The 18337-nt window shown below is 47.3% G+C and overlaps 1 protein-coding gene across 1 annotated transcript in view; it reads left to right on the top strand.

Moving 5' to 3' along the window:
* The first annotated feature begins 2229 nt into the window (after window positions 1-2229).
* C8H8orf74 (chromosome 8 C8orf74 homolog) overlaps window positions 2230-18337 on the top strand; it is a 30734-nt gene continuing 14626 nt past the window's right edge. The window contains exons 1-2 of the mRNA XM_070376150.1: window positions 2230-2277; window positions 3786-3978. Coding sequence (XP_070232251.1) covers window positions 2230-2277; window positions 3786-3978 — 241 coding nt within the window. The remainder of the gene's footprint in view (window positions 2278-3785; window positions 3979-18337) is intronic.

Here is an 18337-nt window from a genome sequence, read left to right on the forward strand (position 1 = left end):
TTTCTCCAGGGGATCTTCCTGACTCAGGGATTGAACTCGGGTCTCCCATATTGCAGGCAGATTCTTTACCGTTTGAGCCACAAGGGATGCCTCCTGGATATGGGGAAAATGAGTCAAGTGCCTAGGCAGACTCTGTCCGTAGCCTGTTTTCATTCAATCGGTATCACTTTATGATGCTTCCAATTATTCACCTAGCAAAAATTTACTGGGTGCCAGCCACCATCCAGGCTGTCCACTAGGCCCCAGGGCCCCAGGGGTGAAGAAGACATTGTCCACACCCTCAAGGGACAAGTAGGCTGGACGGGGAGGCATCCACTCAGTAGAAAGGTGAAATGTCACGTCCTAGGGTCATGATAAAGATAGCCACAGCCACTCAGCAACTTCCCTGGTGGCCCAGTGGCTAAGACTGCACACTCCCAATGCCAGGGGCCTGGGTTCAACCCCTGGTCAGGGAACTAGATCCCACATTCTGCATCTAAGAGTTACAGGCCACAGCTAAGACCCAGTGCAGCCAAATAGATAAATATATATTTTTTAAGGTGAAATGCCACATCATAGGGTCATGATAGACAGTCACGGGCATTCAGCATACAGTGGAACACACCGCGGCATGTTAAGTGGTGAGTAAAAGTCATCAATAAGAGGAAATGCCCTCGCGTCTCACAACCTAGAGGAAACAGGCATCAAAACAAATCATCAAAAGGGTTAAGTGAACACTTACAAAGTGTGAAGTGCTGCCGATGATGCATTCAGGGCTACGGACCCTGTTACATGGACCCGGAAAGGTTTTCCTGGGAAAGAGATGATTAAGCTGAGACCCGAGGCACCAGAAGGATGAAGGCAGAGAGAGGTTAGAAGAGCTTCCAGGAAGAGAAGCAGTACGTGTAAAGTTCTGGAAGGGGGAGAGGAAGGGGCTGGAGAAGAATGGCTCAAATCACAGGGCCTTCCTTGTAAGCCCCATGTAGTCTTTTATAAGGGGGCTGCTCCACAAACAACCATGGAAGGGTTTGAAGCAAGAAACTGACGTAGTCCATTTTTTTTTCCTCTGATGTAAACGTTTAATTGTATTTTGAAATTGTGTATCAGTAAAAATTATAAAGAATAGAATTTTCAAAGCATGGGCAGTATGACCCTATTTTAAATTTTTTTTAAAATTTTTAATTTTTATTGTTATTTCATATTATCAATTATCTTTCCATCTATCAGTATACTCAGACAATTGCCTGAATATTTATGACATAGTTAATTTTTAAGTGCATGTGTATCTGTGTGTGCAGAGAGAGGGGACAATATAACTCACATAAAATAATCAGAGATCCTAAGTGAGTTGCCCACAAGGTCAAGGAAGGTGGAGTCATATGGCCAAAGGGGATGCTGGCTCTGTGTGGTTGGGACCTTTGGGAGTGCTCACGTCTGGCCAGGACCCCCCTCTCACCCCCAAAAGAGCCAAGGGAACTGGGCAGGTATCAGTGGGGGTGGCCCCAGGACCCGAGGGCTCAACCACCAACTCCCTACAACATCCCAGGCTTTCCCCAGGATGCTCCTGTGCACAGTCAGGGCTTACAGGCAGGGAGGCGGGGGGTAGCAGGGAGCAGGACTCGACCCACGGGTCACCAGCTGGGTTTCCAGGAGAGAGCGAGGCGAGGCTAACCAGGAAAGAGACTGGATCCCCACGGGGTCTCCACATTGGGGTGTTTGGGCACTGCACAGGGACACCCCTACAGAGCTGTTTTCTGTACCCAAGACAAAACTGGGTTGCACAAAACCGGAAGTCACAATTCCACTGGCCAGTGCAGAAGTGGGTAGAAACCAGATCCTGGCAGGACGAGGCATCGGTGAGGATGGCATATGGAAGCCAGCTTCTCCATAGAGAAAAAATCCCCGACTATGGAAGGATTTTTTCGGGCTTGGATTAGAAAGATGTAGCACCTGAGGGGCCATGTGTATGTGTGCCGGAAAGCCTGAGAAGGCTCACTGCCTGAAGGAGAACAACTTTCAAGGAACGGGGCTAGAAATAGAAAGGGCTCCAGGTCACTGAGCAGCTGTGGGGGCCCAGAGCCCGCTGGAGAAGGGGGACCAGAGGAGGGAAGTGGGACCAGAGGAGGGAAGCTGGGAGAGCCACCTCCAAGTGGGTCTTCATGACCTCACAAAGCAGGCATCCTCAGCCCAGCGTTCCTGAAGCTCCAAGGCAGTCCTGGTTAGGTCTCCTAGCAACTGGATGCAGGGGCCATGGCACTCCTAACAGCCCAGGGAGTGAAAAAAGTCTTCCAATTTCAGGTGAAGAGAACATATGACTTTTAAGAGAAAGTGTGCTCCTATTGGCCTAAGAGGGAGGTGTGTCCTCCCAGCGACCCCTGGACAGCTCTCCTGTCCCTGCGTGTCAGCTCGGAGGCCCAAGACAGGCAGGTGTGGGCCCAGGGAATGTGCGTGCCAGGTGTATGCCAGGCCAAAGTTAGCCCAGTCTTTGGAGCTGGAGGGCTATCTTCCAGGCCTGCGGTGACAGCCCTTGATGCAGCAGAGCCTGCATGGAAGGACAGAGGAGGTGGGCGTGGAGGTGCTGTGCCCGCCTACACTCCAGGAAGGGCCTGGGAGTCCCCTGCAGCCGGTCATAGGGGTGCCACCTTCACCAGAGCCCTCCAGCCCTGAGAGCCTGTCAGGATTGTAGGCCAATGTGTAGATGGAATATGTGTGTGGTTGTGGGTATGGTGGGAGCCGGGGGCTCTGTGTCTTTAAGGCAGAGAAGGGGGCAGATTTCGATGGTTGCTCAGAATCATTTCTGAGGCCAAAATTCATGAGCAGTGTGAACACCTGTGGATGGAGGAGACTCTAGCCTGCAGGGCCTGGGCCTCCGGTCCATCCAGAAAGGCTCTGCTGTAGAACTCAGGCAAGACCACCCCGGGCCAGCGGTGTGCACAGGTCAGCCTCTGACCAGCAGTCTTGAGCTGACGGGGAGGCAGCAGGCAAGGCACCCCCGGCTGAGGCTTCCTTCCCTGGCCCAGGACGGGTGCTTTCGTCATCTTTCCTGGATTTTCCAGCCAGCTGTCCTTTCAGATGCTGACTTAGGGGTCTACAGGGGCTGTGGGGGAGGGGAGAGGATCCCCAGGGGCTGAGACAGGCTCTGGGCCTCCCTCAAGCGCTGTCTACCATCACTTCTCCACTCCTCTCCCCCCAGGGGAGCAACACTCTTGTGTTCACTGAATCCCCATTCATGCCACACCTTTTCTTACCCCCTCCTTGAAAGGGACTTGATTCTCCTACATGTGTTGGTGATCTCTAAGAAACTTTCTAGAAAGGCCAGATGAACTCTCAAGTAAAACTAATTCTAACCTAAAGAAAGGATTAAAAGGTACCTTAACCAGTCTTGAGGCCCTAGCTTCACCAAGCAAGATGCATTCCTTCTGCTAAAGCATTGCTTCATCAAGCTTCTTCTTGGCTAGTCATTTACACTTTAGTATGAATTTCATGGTCACATCACTATCTCTGGAGCAGTCTCAGAGGGAAGTCAAATTTTGTTTGAGGGAAGAGGATCATACTAATTCAGGACTTGAGGGCTGCTGGCAGGGTAGAAACCTGGAGCTGTAGCAGCTAGGATGAAAACTCCCAGAGGAAGGAGCAGGGCTAGAAGGGTGAGGGAAAGCTGTCCAGAAATGAAAGACTAATTCTGTCCAAGTGTACCCTTAGTCCTGGTCACTCTTCAGGATCCAGGGGCACAGCATGGGTTCCCAGTGATGATGTTGTTCTGATTCCTCAGTCTCACCCTCCACCCCTCATATCACACCCTGCAGAAACCAGAAGGTCGGGAGCACCTGCGGAGACTGCTGAACTGGGAAGAGTTTGACGAGCTCAGAGACTCCCGCAGAAGCATCCTGCTGGACACCCTCTATGAAAGCATCATCTTCGCTGTGGGCAAAGGCTTCCCATGGCGGGAGGTGGCGCAGGTGGTCAAGTTCACGGAAGAGCTGCTCAAGGAAACCAAAGGTACGGGGCAGGCAGGGCAGGAGTCAGTGAGGCCTGGGGAGGGCTCACAGCCCTAGGGGCGCTCCAAAGAGCCTGAAGCTACTTGCTTTCTTTCCCTGGCATTTAACCTCTTCATATGGTCCAGAACAGGGCCCTGTCCAGACTTTCTGAAAAGTGGAACAAACAGAATGTTCTTGCTGAGTCTTGTTCCTGATCACCCTGGTGGGAACTCTTGCACCACGCCAAGCTATTCACAAAGCAACCAAGGATGTTCGTTTTTTCAGTCAGTCATTTATACTTTAGTATGAACTACATTATATTTCCCTGGAGGCTCAGTGGTAAAGAATCCACCTGCCAATGCAAGAGACATAAGAGACACAGGTTCGATCCTTGAGTTGGGAAGACCCCTGGAGAAGGAAGTTTCAAGCCAGCCCAGTATTCTTGCCTGGGAAATCCCATGGACAGAGGAGCCTGGTGGGCTACAGTCCATGGGGTTGCAGAGAGTCAGTTACAACTTAGCAAATAAACAACAGCAATGAACTTCATCATTAAACCTATATCTCTGGGGCAGTGAGTTGAGAGTAGGGTCCAAGAGAAGTCAATTTTTGTTTTAGAAAAGAGAGAAGGAATAATAATAATTCAGAAGTTTTGTTTTGGTCCTGCTTAACTTAAATGTGTCACTATTCTGCTTAAAATCCTTCACTGAATTTCCATTGTACTCCTGAGAGACTGCAAATTGTTCCCAGCATCCGTTTTTGCTCTGCTGAATGTCTTGGAGGAATCCTCTATGGATGTCAGCTTGCTGGCAGGGATGCTGGAACCAGAGTCAGGTTGTGGAAAGAGCATCTCTCCCACCCCTACCCTGTGTTGGGCTTCAGAAGAAGAGGGTAAGCCTCTCTCGCTGTGATCCACAGCACGAGGGGGTGTGGCCACAACTTCCCACTCCTTGTCTGAGATGCAGATTCATTCATTAAGCAGATACATGGAGCATCCCCTCCAGGACCACCACTGTAGTAATACTCAACCAAGAATCATCAGTAGGTGCTAAAGTCAGAGGCTGAATGCTTGATGGGAAATGAGATATTTACACACTTCCTCAGAGTCTCCCCACAACGTCATTACTGATGGCAAAGGGGAAAAGAATACTTTTAGGGTGAGGGAGCCTGGGGGACACCTCCTCAATCAATGTTCCATCAGTAAGAGGACACAGATTATCGTGCCACCCAGTGGGATGCGAAAGAAGCAGCCAGCATCCTTCTGTAATGGTTGTAGCAGAGACTCAGAGCCTGACATCATCGGGAAAAACTTCCAATTAAGAGCACTACACAAAGGCCCTGTCCTGTAAGCTGCAAAGCACAGAGGGCATGAGAACCAAGGAAAGACAGAGGAACTGCTCCAAACTGAAAGACACTGAGGGAACGTGTCCACTAAACGTGACAGGTGGACCCGGTTTGGGTCCTTTCACTGTACAGAATGTCACTGGGATAACTGGAGAACCTTGGGTCAGGTCTGGTTATTGCACACTAGTGTTGTGTTGAGGTGATCTCTAACTCTGGTGGTTGTGATTGTGAAGGTCCTTGTGTAGGAAATGCACACAAAAAGATCCTGCTTGATGGGGCATTAACTGGATCACTTGTTCTTTAAGTACTTCAGGAAATTTTTCTTTGTACTATTTTTTTCTAGCTTCATTGAGATATAATTGACATACAGTATTGTATAAGGTATGCAACATGGTTTGATATATGTATATATTGTGAAATAATTAGCACAATAAGTTTAATGAACACCACCTCACCTAGTTTTTTTTTTCCTTGGGATGAGAATTTTTAAGGTCTGCTCTCTTGGCAACTCTCAGATACACAATAGGATATTGTTAATTATAGTCATCATGTTTTACATTATATCCTCAGGTGTTAATTATCTTATAACTGGAAGTTTGTACCTTTGGCCACCTTAACCTATTTCACCCATGCACCAACCCATGGCTTCTGGCAACCACCTGTCTTTACTATTTCCATGATGAAGTTGAGGGTTGTTTTGATTCCACATGTAAGTGAAATCATACCGTATTTGTCTTTCTCTGACTTTTCTCACTTAACACATAATGACTTCAAAGTTCATCATGTTGTTATAAATGCTACGATTTCCTTCTTTTATGGCTGAATAATAACTGTGGTGTTGGAGAAGACTCTTGAGAGTTCCTTGGACTGCAAGGAGATCCAACCAGTCCATTCTAAAGGAGATCAGTCCTGGGTGTTCTTTGGAAGGAATGATGCTCAAGCTGAAACTCCAGTACTTTGGCCAGCTCATGCGAAGAGTTGACTCATTGGAAAAGACTCTGATGCTGGGAGGGATTGGGGGCAGGAGGAGAAGGGGACGACAGAGGATGAGATGGCTGGATGGCATCACTGACTCGATGGACATGAGTTTGAGTGAACTCCGGGAGTTGGTGATGGACAGGGAGGCCTGGCGTGCTGCAAATCATGGGGTCGCAAAGAGTTGGACACCACTGAGTGACTGAACTGAACTGAACTGAATATTCCTTTATATATATGCATGCATTTATACACATGTATGCATATATGTGGAGAAGGAAATGGCAACCCACTCCAGTGTTCTTGCCTGGAGAATCCCAGGCACGGGGGAGCCTGGTGGGCTGCCGTCTATGGGATCAGACAGACTAAAGTGACTTAACAACAACATCAACAATGCATATATGTGTATATACCCACATATACATAGTGTATATTCACATTTTCTTTATCCATTTGTCTGTCATTTGATACAGGGGTTATTTCTGTATCTTGGCTATTGTGAATAATGCCACAGTGAATATGTGTTAGTGTTAGTCACTCAATCATGTCCAAGTCTTTGCTACCCCATAGACTGTAGCCCACCAGGTGATTCTGCAGAATTTTCCAGGCAAGAACATTGGAGTGGGTAGTCATTCCCTTCTCCAGGGGATCTTCCTGATCCAGGAATCAAAACCAGGTCTCCTGCATTGCAAGCAGCTTCTTTACCATCTGAGCCACTAGGGAAGCCCACAGCCAACATGGGGGTCTGATATCTCTTAGAGAGTGATTTCATTTCCTTTGAACATGTACCCAGAAATGGGACCACTGTATCTTGTGGTAGCTTTATTTGTAATTTGTTGAGGAATAGATTCAAGGGATTAGATCTGATAGAGTGCCTGAAGAACTATGGATGGAGGTTTGTGACATTGTACAGAAGACAGGGATCAAGACCATCCCTAAGAAAAAGAAATGCAAAAAAGCAAAATGGTTGTCTGAGGAGGCCTTATGAATAGCTGCAAAAAGAAGAGAAGTGAAAAGCAAAGGAGAAAAGGAAAGATATACCCATTGAATGCAGAGTTCCAAAGAATAACAAGGAGAGATAAGAAAGCTTTCCACAGTGATCAGTGCAAAGAAATAGAGGAAAACAACAGAATGGGAAAGACTAGAGATCTCTTCAAGAAAATTAGAGATACCAAGGGAATATTTCATGCAAAGATGGGCTCAATAAAGGACAGAAATGGTATGGACCTAACAGAAGCAGATGATATTAAGCAGAGGAGGCAAGAATACACAGAACTGTACAAAAAAGATCTTCACGACCCAGATAATCACGATGGTGTGATCACTCACCTGGAGCCAGACATCCTGGAATGTGAAGTCAAGTGGGCCTTAGGAAGCATCATTACGAACAAAGCTAGAGGAGGTGATAGAATTCCAGCTGAGCTATTTCAAATCCTAAAAGATGATGCTGTGAAAGTGTTGCACTCAATATGCCAGCAAATTTGGAAAACTCAGCAGTGACCATAGGACTGGAAATGGTCAGTTCTCATCTCAATCCCAAAGAATGTTCAAACTACCGCACATTGCCCTCATCTCACATGCTAGCAAAGTAATGCTTAAAATTCTCCAAGCCAGATTTCAAGAGTACATGAATCAAGAAATCCCAGGTGTTCAAGCTGTATTTAGAAAAGGCAGAGGAACCAGAGATCAAATTGCCAACATCCATTGGATCACTGAAAAAACAAGAGAGCTCCAGAAAAACATCTATTTCTGCTTTATTAACCATGCCAAAGCCTTTGACTGTGTAGATCACAACAAACTCTGGAAAATTCTTCAAGAGATGGGGATACCAGACAACCTGACCTGCCTCCTGAGAAATCTGTATGCAAGTCAAGAAGCAACAGTTAGAACTGGACATGGAACAATGGGCTGGTTCCAAATCAGGAAAGGAGTACGTCAAGGCTGTATATTGTCACCCTGCTTATTTAACTTCTAGGCAGAGTACATCATGAGAAACGCTGGGCTAGAGGAAGCTCATGCTGGAATCAAGATTGCCGGGAGAAATATCAATAACCTCAGATATGCAGATGACACCACCCTTATGGCAGAAATCGAAGAAGAGCTAAAGTGCCTCTTGATGAAAGTGAAAGAGGAGAGTGAAAAAGTTGGCTGAAAACTCAACATTCAGAAAACTAAGATCATGGCATCTGGTCCCATCACTTCATGGGAAACAGATGGGGAAACAGAGGAAACAGTGACAGACTTTATTTTTTTGGGCTCCAAAATCACTGCGGATGGTGACTGCAGCCATGAAATTAAAAGACACTTGCTCCTTGGAAGAAAAGTTATGACCAACCTAGACAGCATATTAAAAAGCAGAGACATTGCTTTGCCAACAAAGGTCCATCTTGTCAAAGCTATGGTTTTTCCAGTAGTCATGTATGGATGTGAGAGTTGGACTATAAAGAAAGCTGACCACAAAAGAACTGACGCTTTTGAATTGTGGTATTGGAGAAGACTCTTGAGAGTCCCTTGGACTGCAAGGAGATCCAACCAGTCCATCCTAAAAGAAATCACTCCTGAATACTCATTGGAAGGACTGATGCTGAAGCTGAAACTCTAATACTTTGGCCACCTGATGCGAAGAACTGACTCATTTAAAAAGACCCTGATGCTGGAAAGATTGAAGGTGGGAAGAGAAGGGGATGACAGAGGATGAGATGGTTGGATGGCATCACCAACTCAGTAGACATGAGTTTGAGTAAACTCCGGGAGTTAGTGATGGACAGGGAGGCCTGGCATGCTGGAGTCCATGGGGTTGGAAAGAGTCGGACACAACTGAGCGACTGAACTGACTGGCTAAGGAGCCTCTATACTATTTTTTGTAGTGACTGCAGCAATTTACAGTCTCACCAAAATTGCACAAGTGTGCCCTTTTATCTACATCCTCTCCAGGACTTGTTATTTCTAGTCTTTTTGATGATAACCATACTAAAAGGTATGAAATGAGATCTCACTATGGTTGATTTGCATTCCCTTATGGTAGTTATGCTGAACAGCTTTTCATGTACCTGCTGGCCACCTGTATGTCTTCTTTGGGAAAAAGTATATTCAAGTACTTTCCCCATTTTTACTTGAGTAAAAATACTCAAGTACTTTATTTGAGTGTTTACTGTTGAGTTCTATGATTTCTCAACATATTTTGGGTCCTAACCCCTTATCAGGCATATGATTTGCAAATATTTTTTCCCATCCTGTAGGTTGCTTTTATTTATTTAAATATTTATGGTGATGATATTGGCTTTTTTTTTTTTTCTTGGTGGATCTTAGTTCCCTAGCCAGGAATCAAACCCATGCCCCCTGCATTGAAAGCTCAGAGTCTCAACCACTGTACCACCAGGGAAGTCTCTTCAGGCGGCCCTTTTTGTTTTCTTGATCATTTCTCTTACCGTGCAAAAGCTTTCAGTTTGATGTAGTCCTCCTCGTTGGTTTTTGCTCTTGTTGCCTTTACGTGTGCTGTCTTACCACAAAAATTATTTGTTAAGATTAATGTCAAGGAGCTTTCACCTGTTTTCTTCTAGGAGTTTTATGATTTCAGGTTGTACTATTTTTTAATAGACTTTGTTTTTTAGAGTAGTTTTATGTTCCCAGTGAAATAGAGCAGAAGGTACAGAGGTTCCCCACGGAAACCCTGCCTTCCCCCAACCCACACTCACAGCATTTCCCATTATCAACATCCCCCTCCAGGGAGGGTATTTGTGTTCTAATTGATGAACCGACACTGATACGTGATTATCACTTCAACTCCATACTTTACATTAAAGTTCGCACCTGGTGTTATTTCTCCTGGCAATCTTGATTTCAGCTTGTGATTCCTCCAGCCCAGCGTTTCTCATGATGTACTCTGCATAGAAGTTAAATAAGCAGGGTGACAATATACAGGCTTGACGTACTCCTTTCTTGTTTTGGAACCAGTCTGTTGTTCCACGTCCAGTTCTAACTGTTGCTTCCTGACCTGCATACAGGTTTCTCAAGAGGCAGGTCAGGTGGTCTGGTATTCCCATCTCTTTCAGATTTTTCCACAGTTTATTTATTTATTTTTAATTTAATTTTATTTAACTTTACAATATTGTATTGGTTTTGCCATATATCACAATGAATCTGCCACAGGTATACATGTGTTCCCCATCCTGAACCCTCCTCCCTCCTCCCTCCCCATACCATCCCTCTGGGTCGTCCCAGTGCACCAGCCCCAAACATCCAGTATCGTGCATCGAACCTGGACTGGTGACTTGTTTCATATATGATATTATACATATTTCAATGCCATTCTCCCAAATCATCCCACCCTCTCCCTCTCCCACAGAGTCCAAAAGACTGTTCTATACATCTGTGTCTCTTTTGCTGTCTCGTAAACAGGGTTATTGTTACCATCTTTCTAAATTCCATATATATGCGTTAGGATACTGTATTGCTGTTTTTCTTTCTGGCTTACTTCACTCTGTATAATAGGCTCCAGTTTCATCCACCTCATTAGAACTGATTCAAGTTTATTCTTTTTAATGGCTGAGTAATACTCCATTGTGTATATGTACCACAGCTTTCTTATCCATTCATCTGCTGATGGACATCTAGGTTGCTTCCATGTCCTGGCTATTATAAACAGTGCTGCGATGAACATTGGGGTACACGTGTCTCTTTCAATTCTGGTTTCCTCAGTGTGTATGCCCAGCAGTGGGATTGCTGGATCATAAGGCAGTTCTATTTCCAGTTTTTTAAGGAATCTCCACACTGTTCTCCATAGTGGCTGTACTAGTTTGCATTCCCACCAACAGTGTAAGAGGGTTCCCTTTTCTCCACACCCTCTCCAGCATTTATTGCTTGTAGACTTTTGGATCGCAGCCATTCTGACTGGCATGAAATGGTACCTCATAGTGGTTTTGATTTGCATTTCTCTGATAATGAGTGATGTTGAGCATCTTTTCATGTGTTTGTTAGCCATCTGTATGTCTTCTTTGGAGAAATGTTTATTTAGTTCTTTGGCCCATTTTTTGATTGGGTTGTTTATTTTTCTGGAATTGAGCTGTAGGAGTTGCTTGTATATTTTTGAGATTAGTTGTTTGTCAGTTGCTTCATTTGCTATTATTTTCTCCCATTCTGAAGGCTGTCTTTTCACCTTGCTTATAGTTTCCTTTGTTGTGCAGAAGCTTTTAAGTTTAATTAGGTCCCATTTGTTTATTTTTGCTTTTATTTCCAATATTCTGGTAGGTGGGTCATAGAGGATCCTGCTGTGATGTATGTCGGAGAGTGTTTTGCCTATGTTCTCCTCTAGGAGTTTTATAGTTTCTGGTCTTACATTTATATCTTTAATCCATTTTGAGTTTATTTTTGTGTATGGTGTCAGAAAGTGCTCTAGTTTCATTCTTTTGCAAGTGGTTGACCAGTTTTCCCAGCACCACTTGTTAAAGAGATTGTCTTTAATCCATTGTATATTCTTGCCTCCTTTGTCAACGATAAGGTGTCCATATGTGCATGGATTTATCTCTGGGCTTTCTATTTTGTTCCATTGATCTATATTTCTGTCTTTGTGCCAGTACCATACTGTCTTGATGACTGTGGCTTTGTAGTAGAGCCTGAAGTCAGGCAGATTGAGAATTTTCCACAGTTTATTGTGGATCACACAGTCAAAGGCTTTGACATAGTCAGTAAAGCATAAATAGATGTTTTTCTGGAACTCTCTTACTTTTTCAGTGATCCATCGAATGCTGGCAATTTGATCTCTGGTTCCTCTGCCTTTTCTAAAACCAGCTTGAACATCTGGAAGTTCATGGTTCACGCATTGCTGAAGCCTGGCTTGGAGAATTTTAAGCCTTACTTTACTAACGTGTGAAATGAGTGCAATTGTGCGGTAGTTTGAGCATTCTTTGGCATTGCCTTTCTTTGGGATTGGAATGAAAACTGACCTTTTCCAGTCCTGTGGCCACTGCTGAGTTTTCCAAATTTGCTGGCATATTGAGTGCAGCACTTTCATAGCATCATCTTTCAGGATTTGATGAAATTCAGATATGCAGATGACACCACCCTTATGGCAGAAAGTTAAGAAGAACTAAAGAGCCTCTTGATGAAAGTGAAAGAGGAGAGTGAAAAAGTTGACTTAAAGCTCAACATTCAGAAAACTAAGATCATGGCATCTGGTCCCATCACTTCATGGCAGATAGATGGGGAAACAGTGGAAATAGTGGCTGACTTTATTTTTCTGGGCTCGAAAATCACTGCAGATGGTGATTGCAGCAATGAAATTAAAAGACGCTTACTCCTTGGAAGGAAAGTTATGACCAACCTAGACAGCATATTAAAAAGCAGAGACATTACTTTGCCAACAAAGTTCTGTCTAGTCAAGGCTATGGTTTTTTCAGTGGTCATGTATGGATGTGAGAGTTGGACTATAAAGAAAGCTGAGCCCTGAAGAATGATGCTTTTGAATTGTAGTATTGGAGAAGACTCTTGAGAGTCCCTTGGACTGCAAGGAGATACAACCAGTCCATCCTAAATGAGATCAGTCCTGGGTGTTCATTGGAAGGACTGATGTTGAAGCTGAAACTCCAGTAACTTGGCCACCTGATGCAAAGAACTGACTCATTTAAAAAGACCCTGATGCTGGAAAGATTGAAGGCGGGAAGAGAAGAGGATGACAGAGGATGAGATGGTTGGATGGCATCACCAACTCGATGGACATGGGTTTGGGTGGACTCCAGGAGTTAGTGATGGACAGGGAGGCCTGGCGTGCTGCGGTTCATAGGGTCGCAAAGAGTCGGACACGACTGAGCAACTGAATTGAGCTGAACTGGTGTTATGCGTTCTTGGGTTTTGACAAATGTGTTGTGGCATGTATCCATCATTACAGTATCAGAGAATGCTTTCAGTACCCTAGGAATTCTCCAAGTCCAATCTAATCCTCCTTCCCTTCCCCTCAACCAGTAGAAAGTAGATGTTTCCACTGCCTCTGTAGTTTTTGCCTTTTGTCATATAGTTGGAATCCCACAGTCTGTCGCCTTTTCAGATTGACTACTTCCACAAGTAATATGCATTTTAGTTTCCTCTGTGTCTTTACATGGCAGGATAGTTCATTTAAGGACTGAATAATATTCCATTGTCTGGATGTATCACAGCTGATGTGTCCGTTCACCTACTGAAGGATGTCTTGCACCTCAGCGTCCAGTCTTAGCCACTTTTCACCGCCTCCTTGTCCACCACCCTTCCGAACCTATCTCCGTCTCTCAACCAGTTCACAGCTTTCACATCATGCATCCGTTCACCAAACCGCTCCGTGATTCTTTTCAGACACAAATAAAATCCATCACTCCTCTACTTCAAGCCACTCAGTGTTCCTATTGTATATCTTACGTGCACTTGCGTCAGCCCTTCCTTTTTATTTCTGGGGCTGTCAGGTGGGCACCCTTCCATGCCTGTCCTTCAGGCCAGCATTCCAACCCAGTGATCACAGCCCAAAGGCTGAAGCAAGACATGCAGCGCTCAGGGGCTGGTTTCCGGGATCCTTAGGAAATTTCATCCCACCGCAGACAACCCCCTGCCCTTTGGAGCCTTCCTGGCATCCCTCTGGATCCCACTCCCCGCTGCTCACAGCGATGCCTGGGTACCAGGTTCAGCCTTGTGGTTTGAGCTCTGCCATGGCTCACGGCCAGAACAAACACTGACGAGCAGGAGAAGAATGTCAGCCCCGAGCAGGTGGGAACTCGGGCTCTTTCAAGTTTCCATCAGAGCCTTCCACAGGCTGAGCCCTTGAGAAACAGTCGACGATGATGCAAACCCAACTTCAAACCGAGGAGATTAGATCGCTCTGGCACTTTCAGCATTTCTGGCTATTGCATACCTTGCCAATACACGGTCTATCTATATCTCTAGACTCCTAAACCTCAGAGTTACCAGGAAACTTGGTGATCAGAAAACTCAATTCCCTCTACTGAAGGGACTCCCCCTCAACAAGCCAGCAAGGCTTTCCTGGCTTCTGATGGCACTGTAAGCAACAGAGAGCTCCCTCCTTCTGAGGAAGTCCACTCCCTTGTACAGCCACTCTCATTATTCGAAATTCCTCCTCATATCTAGTTACACCCTCCTCTGACACCTTCTATTCATACTCACATGCCCAAAGCCTGTCCTCTAGAAGCAGTGGGTGGGCCCTGCAAATACTCAATGGGCTTCATACACTCTGATCATCATGTCTTCACATGTCAACTGGACAACCCGAGTGCATTTTATCATTCTTACCATGATGTCATTTCCATAGACCCCTCCACCGCATGGGCATCCCTGGTAGCTCAGATGGTAAAGAATCTTCCTGTAATGCAGGAGACCTGGGTTTGATCCGTGTGTCAGGAAGATTTCCTGGAGAAGGGAATGTCTACCCACTCTAGTATTCTTACCTGGAGAATTCCATGGACAGAGGAGCCTGGAGGACTACAGTCCATGGGGTCACAAAGAGTTGGACAGGACTAAGTAACTAACACTTTCACTTTCCTTCCTCTACCCTACCTCTTCATCCTGCCCCCTCTCTTGCTGCCCTTCTCTGAGCATCCTTGTGTTTGTTAATGTCATTCTCAAACTATGGCTTCCGGATCCCAACACAATACCACCTGCGATTTGATCGATGCAGTGATGAGGGATTCTATCATCACCCTTTATCCTAGTGGTGATGCTCCTGCTTCTATAGCTTATGGGCACATTTACTTTGTCAGCATCAATGTCACAGTCATATTGGGCAGGCAGTGCACGCCCATAGTCTTGTTCCCCATCCTGCCCTTGCACTTGGCGATATGGAATACACATGCAGGACTTTACAATCATTCCCACTGATTCCATTTGTCACTGTTGACCCGTCTTTTCCTCCTTCTGGCAGCTTTTAAATCTTGATCCTGGGACATCCAGCTTACAAGATCTTGCTCTTACTTTTAAATCCACTCCAAGTTTGTGAAACTTGGTTGTTAAAAATATCAAGTAGAAACAAGCTCTTGGGAGGGCTCCTAGTGCCTGAAATTGAACTCAATGAAGCTATAATTCATCTGGAGGCTCCGAGCCCAGACGGAAGACTCAAATCCTAGTTCAGTCCCTTGTAGGACGTGTGGTCCTAGGCAGCCACACCACCACTGAGCCTCTGATTACACATCAAAAGGAAAAAAAAAGAGCACTCAATTGGTAGGACTGAGGTTATGAAGATGAAGCCTACAGCATGGCTCTCGGTGCATGGAGGGGTTCAGTGAGGACTGGCTCTTATTTTCAGGAGGGACCCAGAGACTCGAGGTGGGTGATGTGATTCTGAGATGGCCTGATCAAGCGCGGCCAGGTATGCTTCTCATCAGCCTCCAAACATACTGAAGTCATCAGCCCTTTCTCAGGATCAGCAGAGATGGCCCCGAGACCCTTTCTCCTCAGATGCATCAGAGGAAAGGGGGCAGGACAATGGGCAGAGGACCTAGAGGTAAAGCAAACGGCAGACTCACCCCTGAAGTGGGGGCGCAAGGAAGGAGGCAGAAAAGACGGTCCCGGGTAATGGACCCGCCACGAGTGCCGACTTTGGCTGGCTCTGGGCTTGGAGGGTGCAGACAGTGGGGTGCAGCAGGGAACCCCACAGGTGGGAGCCACCCTAGAACTCTGCCTCCTGAGCTGGGCCCTTGCACTCGAGCCCTGCCATGGCGCCAAACAGATGATATCTGCCACTCCAGAAGGCAGCCAGGCCAGCCCAGACATCGGGCTATGTCCGTACTGCCTCCCAGAACCCCATCCTCAGGACACTCAAGGGCATGAACAAGCACCTCAATCCTCTGAAGCAGGGAGTGCCTTCCACTCCAGGGCACTCCTTCTCACTCTGCATCAGCTCCAGGCCCAGGCTGGGCCGGGCCAAAGGCCACGCAGCAGAACCAGGAGGCACCGAACTCTTCAGTCCATAGACCTGGGTTCAAGTCCATCTCCAGCATGTATTACTGTGCAACCTTGAAAACATCACTTTACCTCTCTGGGCCTGCAGTTCCTAATCTCTAAAATGAAGGCCATAAGAGTTCCCACACACAGTGGGGTTGGAAAAAGACACAGGCCTGCAGAGGATGATAGCGTGACAGACAGGAAGTGCTTGGCAAAGGTCAGCCCCCCAACCAGGCGTGGAGGTGAAGCGGGTCACACAGCAGAGACTGTGGTCCGGGACCAGAGGTTGCTGCACGCTTCCCCCCCTCCCCACCCCTGAGAGTGGGGGGCTCGCTGTCTGGCCCATTTCTTGTCTCCTCCTTCCCTGCAGATAGGGCTGCAGCTGGGTTCAAGTCAGGGGCCGGGGGAAGGGAGGTCCAGACTGGCCTGTGAGGCAGCTGCCCTGCCCTTGGCACACAGGCAAGGAGACCCCAGTGCTCACCACTCATTCCCCTTGTTAGGGGACCCAGGCCATGAGAGGCAGGCAGGTCAGATTCCAGATGAGCTGTACTCCTCACCTCGTGCCTCATCTCATCTCCTGCCTGCCTCCTGCCCCCAGGCCTGGCCCACCCATCACAGGTTGTGGGGTGCGAGACGCCAACAGCCAGGGTTCCCACTGGCTATCATCTCACCTTCAAGCTTCTGTTTCGGCTAAAATCCACACTGGGCTGTCACTTTTCTTGGAAGGTAGCTTCTCTGAGGGTGATTTTTTTGTTTGTTTTTGTTTAGTTAATCTGGGGCTGTGGTGGTTGAGTTCTGTTTGCAGACAAGGTAACAAAGTTGGCCGGCAGCCTCTAAGGAGGGTCATGTTTGCACAACAGTGATTCAGAGCTCCGCCAGGCTGGCCGCCAGCTCAGCTTATCTCCAGGTCCAATCGGGCCCCAGAACTGAGAGGGAAAGGGTGGCCCTTTATTCAAAAGCAGAAGCTGATTCCGCTTCGGCAAACGGCTCATCGGCATGTTTGGGTTTCAGCTCCAAGCCAGAAGAAAGAGTCCTTGTGTTGGCCCCTCCTCTACCAGGCTCCGGGAAGCCCCAGGCAGATCCTATCCTGCCGTGTCCTTGGGGCCCAGGGTGAAGTCACCACTCTCAGCGCAGAGGGACAGAAGCCTGCCAGCTCCAGCCCGGTGGGAGGAAACCGCAGGAAGTGGCAGATTTTGCACACCCTACCTCAGCTCCAGGAGAGGAGAGAGGAGAGATACTGGGGCATTTGGGGACCTCAGGGAGCTGCAGAGATTGAGAGTGCCGTGGAGACCCCAAGCTTCCTATCTCCAGTGGGCCCATAGCAGCAGGAGAAGGGGAGCAGGGAGCAGCCTCCTCTGACTCAGGCTTCGCTCAGTGGGGAACTGAAGGCTGGAGGCACCCAAGCTCACCCGGGACCTGGGAACACCTGCCCACCATCACTGGAGCCACTTTGCAGCTTCCATCTCTTGTCATCATCAACATCTGGCAAGCATCGGCCTCCTCTGGGGTTCCGTGTGCACATCTGGGCTGGGGAACACCTCTTTCCTGCTGACCTGGCCCCCAAATCATGAGTCCGGGAGGCAGTGGGCCTTGATGACCAGTCAGTGGAGGCAAGAGGCGATCAGGCAAGGGTCCAGTGAACTGCGTCACGGCCCTGGCATCTGTGGTCCCACCCACAGCCACGCCTGACTCTCCAGGAAATGTTATCCAGGCAGCTGTAGGGTGGAAGGGGGCTGGCGGGAGGTAATGACTCCCCCAAGCTCCCTGCACGAACGTTCCCTCCCAGCGCACTCACAGCCATGCCTAGGAGCCACACCGCCAGCCCCTAAGCATCCGCCCACATGGGGGAGCCTCCGGTGACTCAGGACCAGCGCTGCAGAGAGCAGGTGCCCTCTGCCTTCCTGAGAGCCTGTCCGTCTAGCGGCTTTCTCCCGGGCAGCCAGAACACCACACCCCTCGGACTAAACTCTTGGAGACAACTTTGCTGATGGAGGATGGAAGTTCCCACAGAGGGCACTAATTGAGGTCTTAGGAGACCATCTCTTGGGGCAAAGAGGCAACTCTTTTTTTAAAAAACTTTTTATTTTCTATTGGCATATAATCGATTAACAATGTTGTGACAGTTTCAGGTGTATGGGGAAGGGACTCAGACA

The sequence above is a fragment of the Bos mutus genome, chromosome 8, assembly GCF_027580195.1.
Source record: "Bos mutus isolate GX-2022 chromosome 8, NWIPB_WYAK_1.1, whole genome shotgun sequence".
In the NCBI taxonomy this organism is placed as follows: Eukaryota; Metazoa; Chordata; class Mammalia; order Artiodactyla; family Bovidae; genus Bos; species Bos mutus.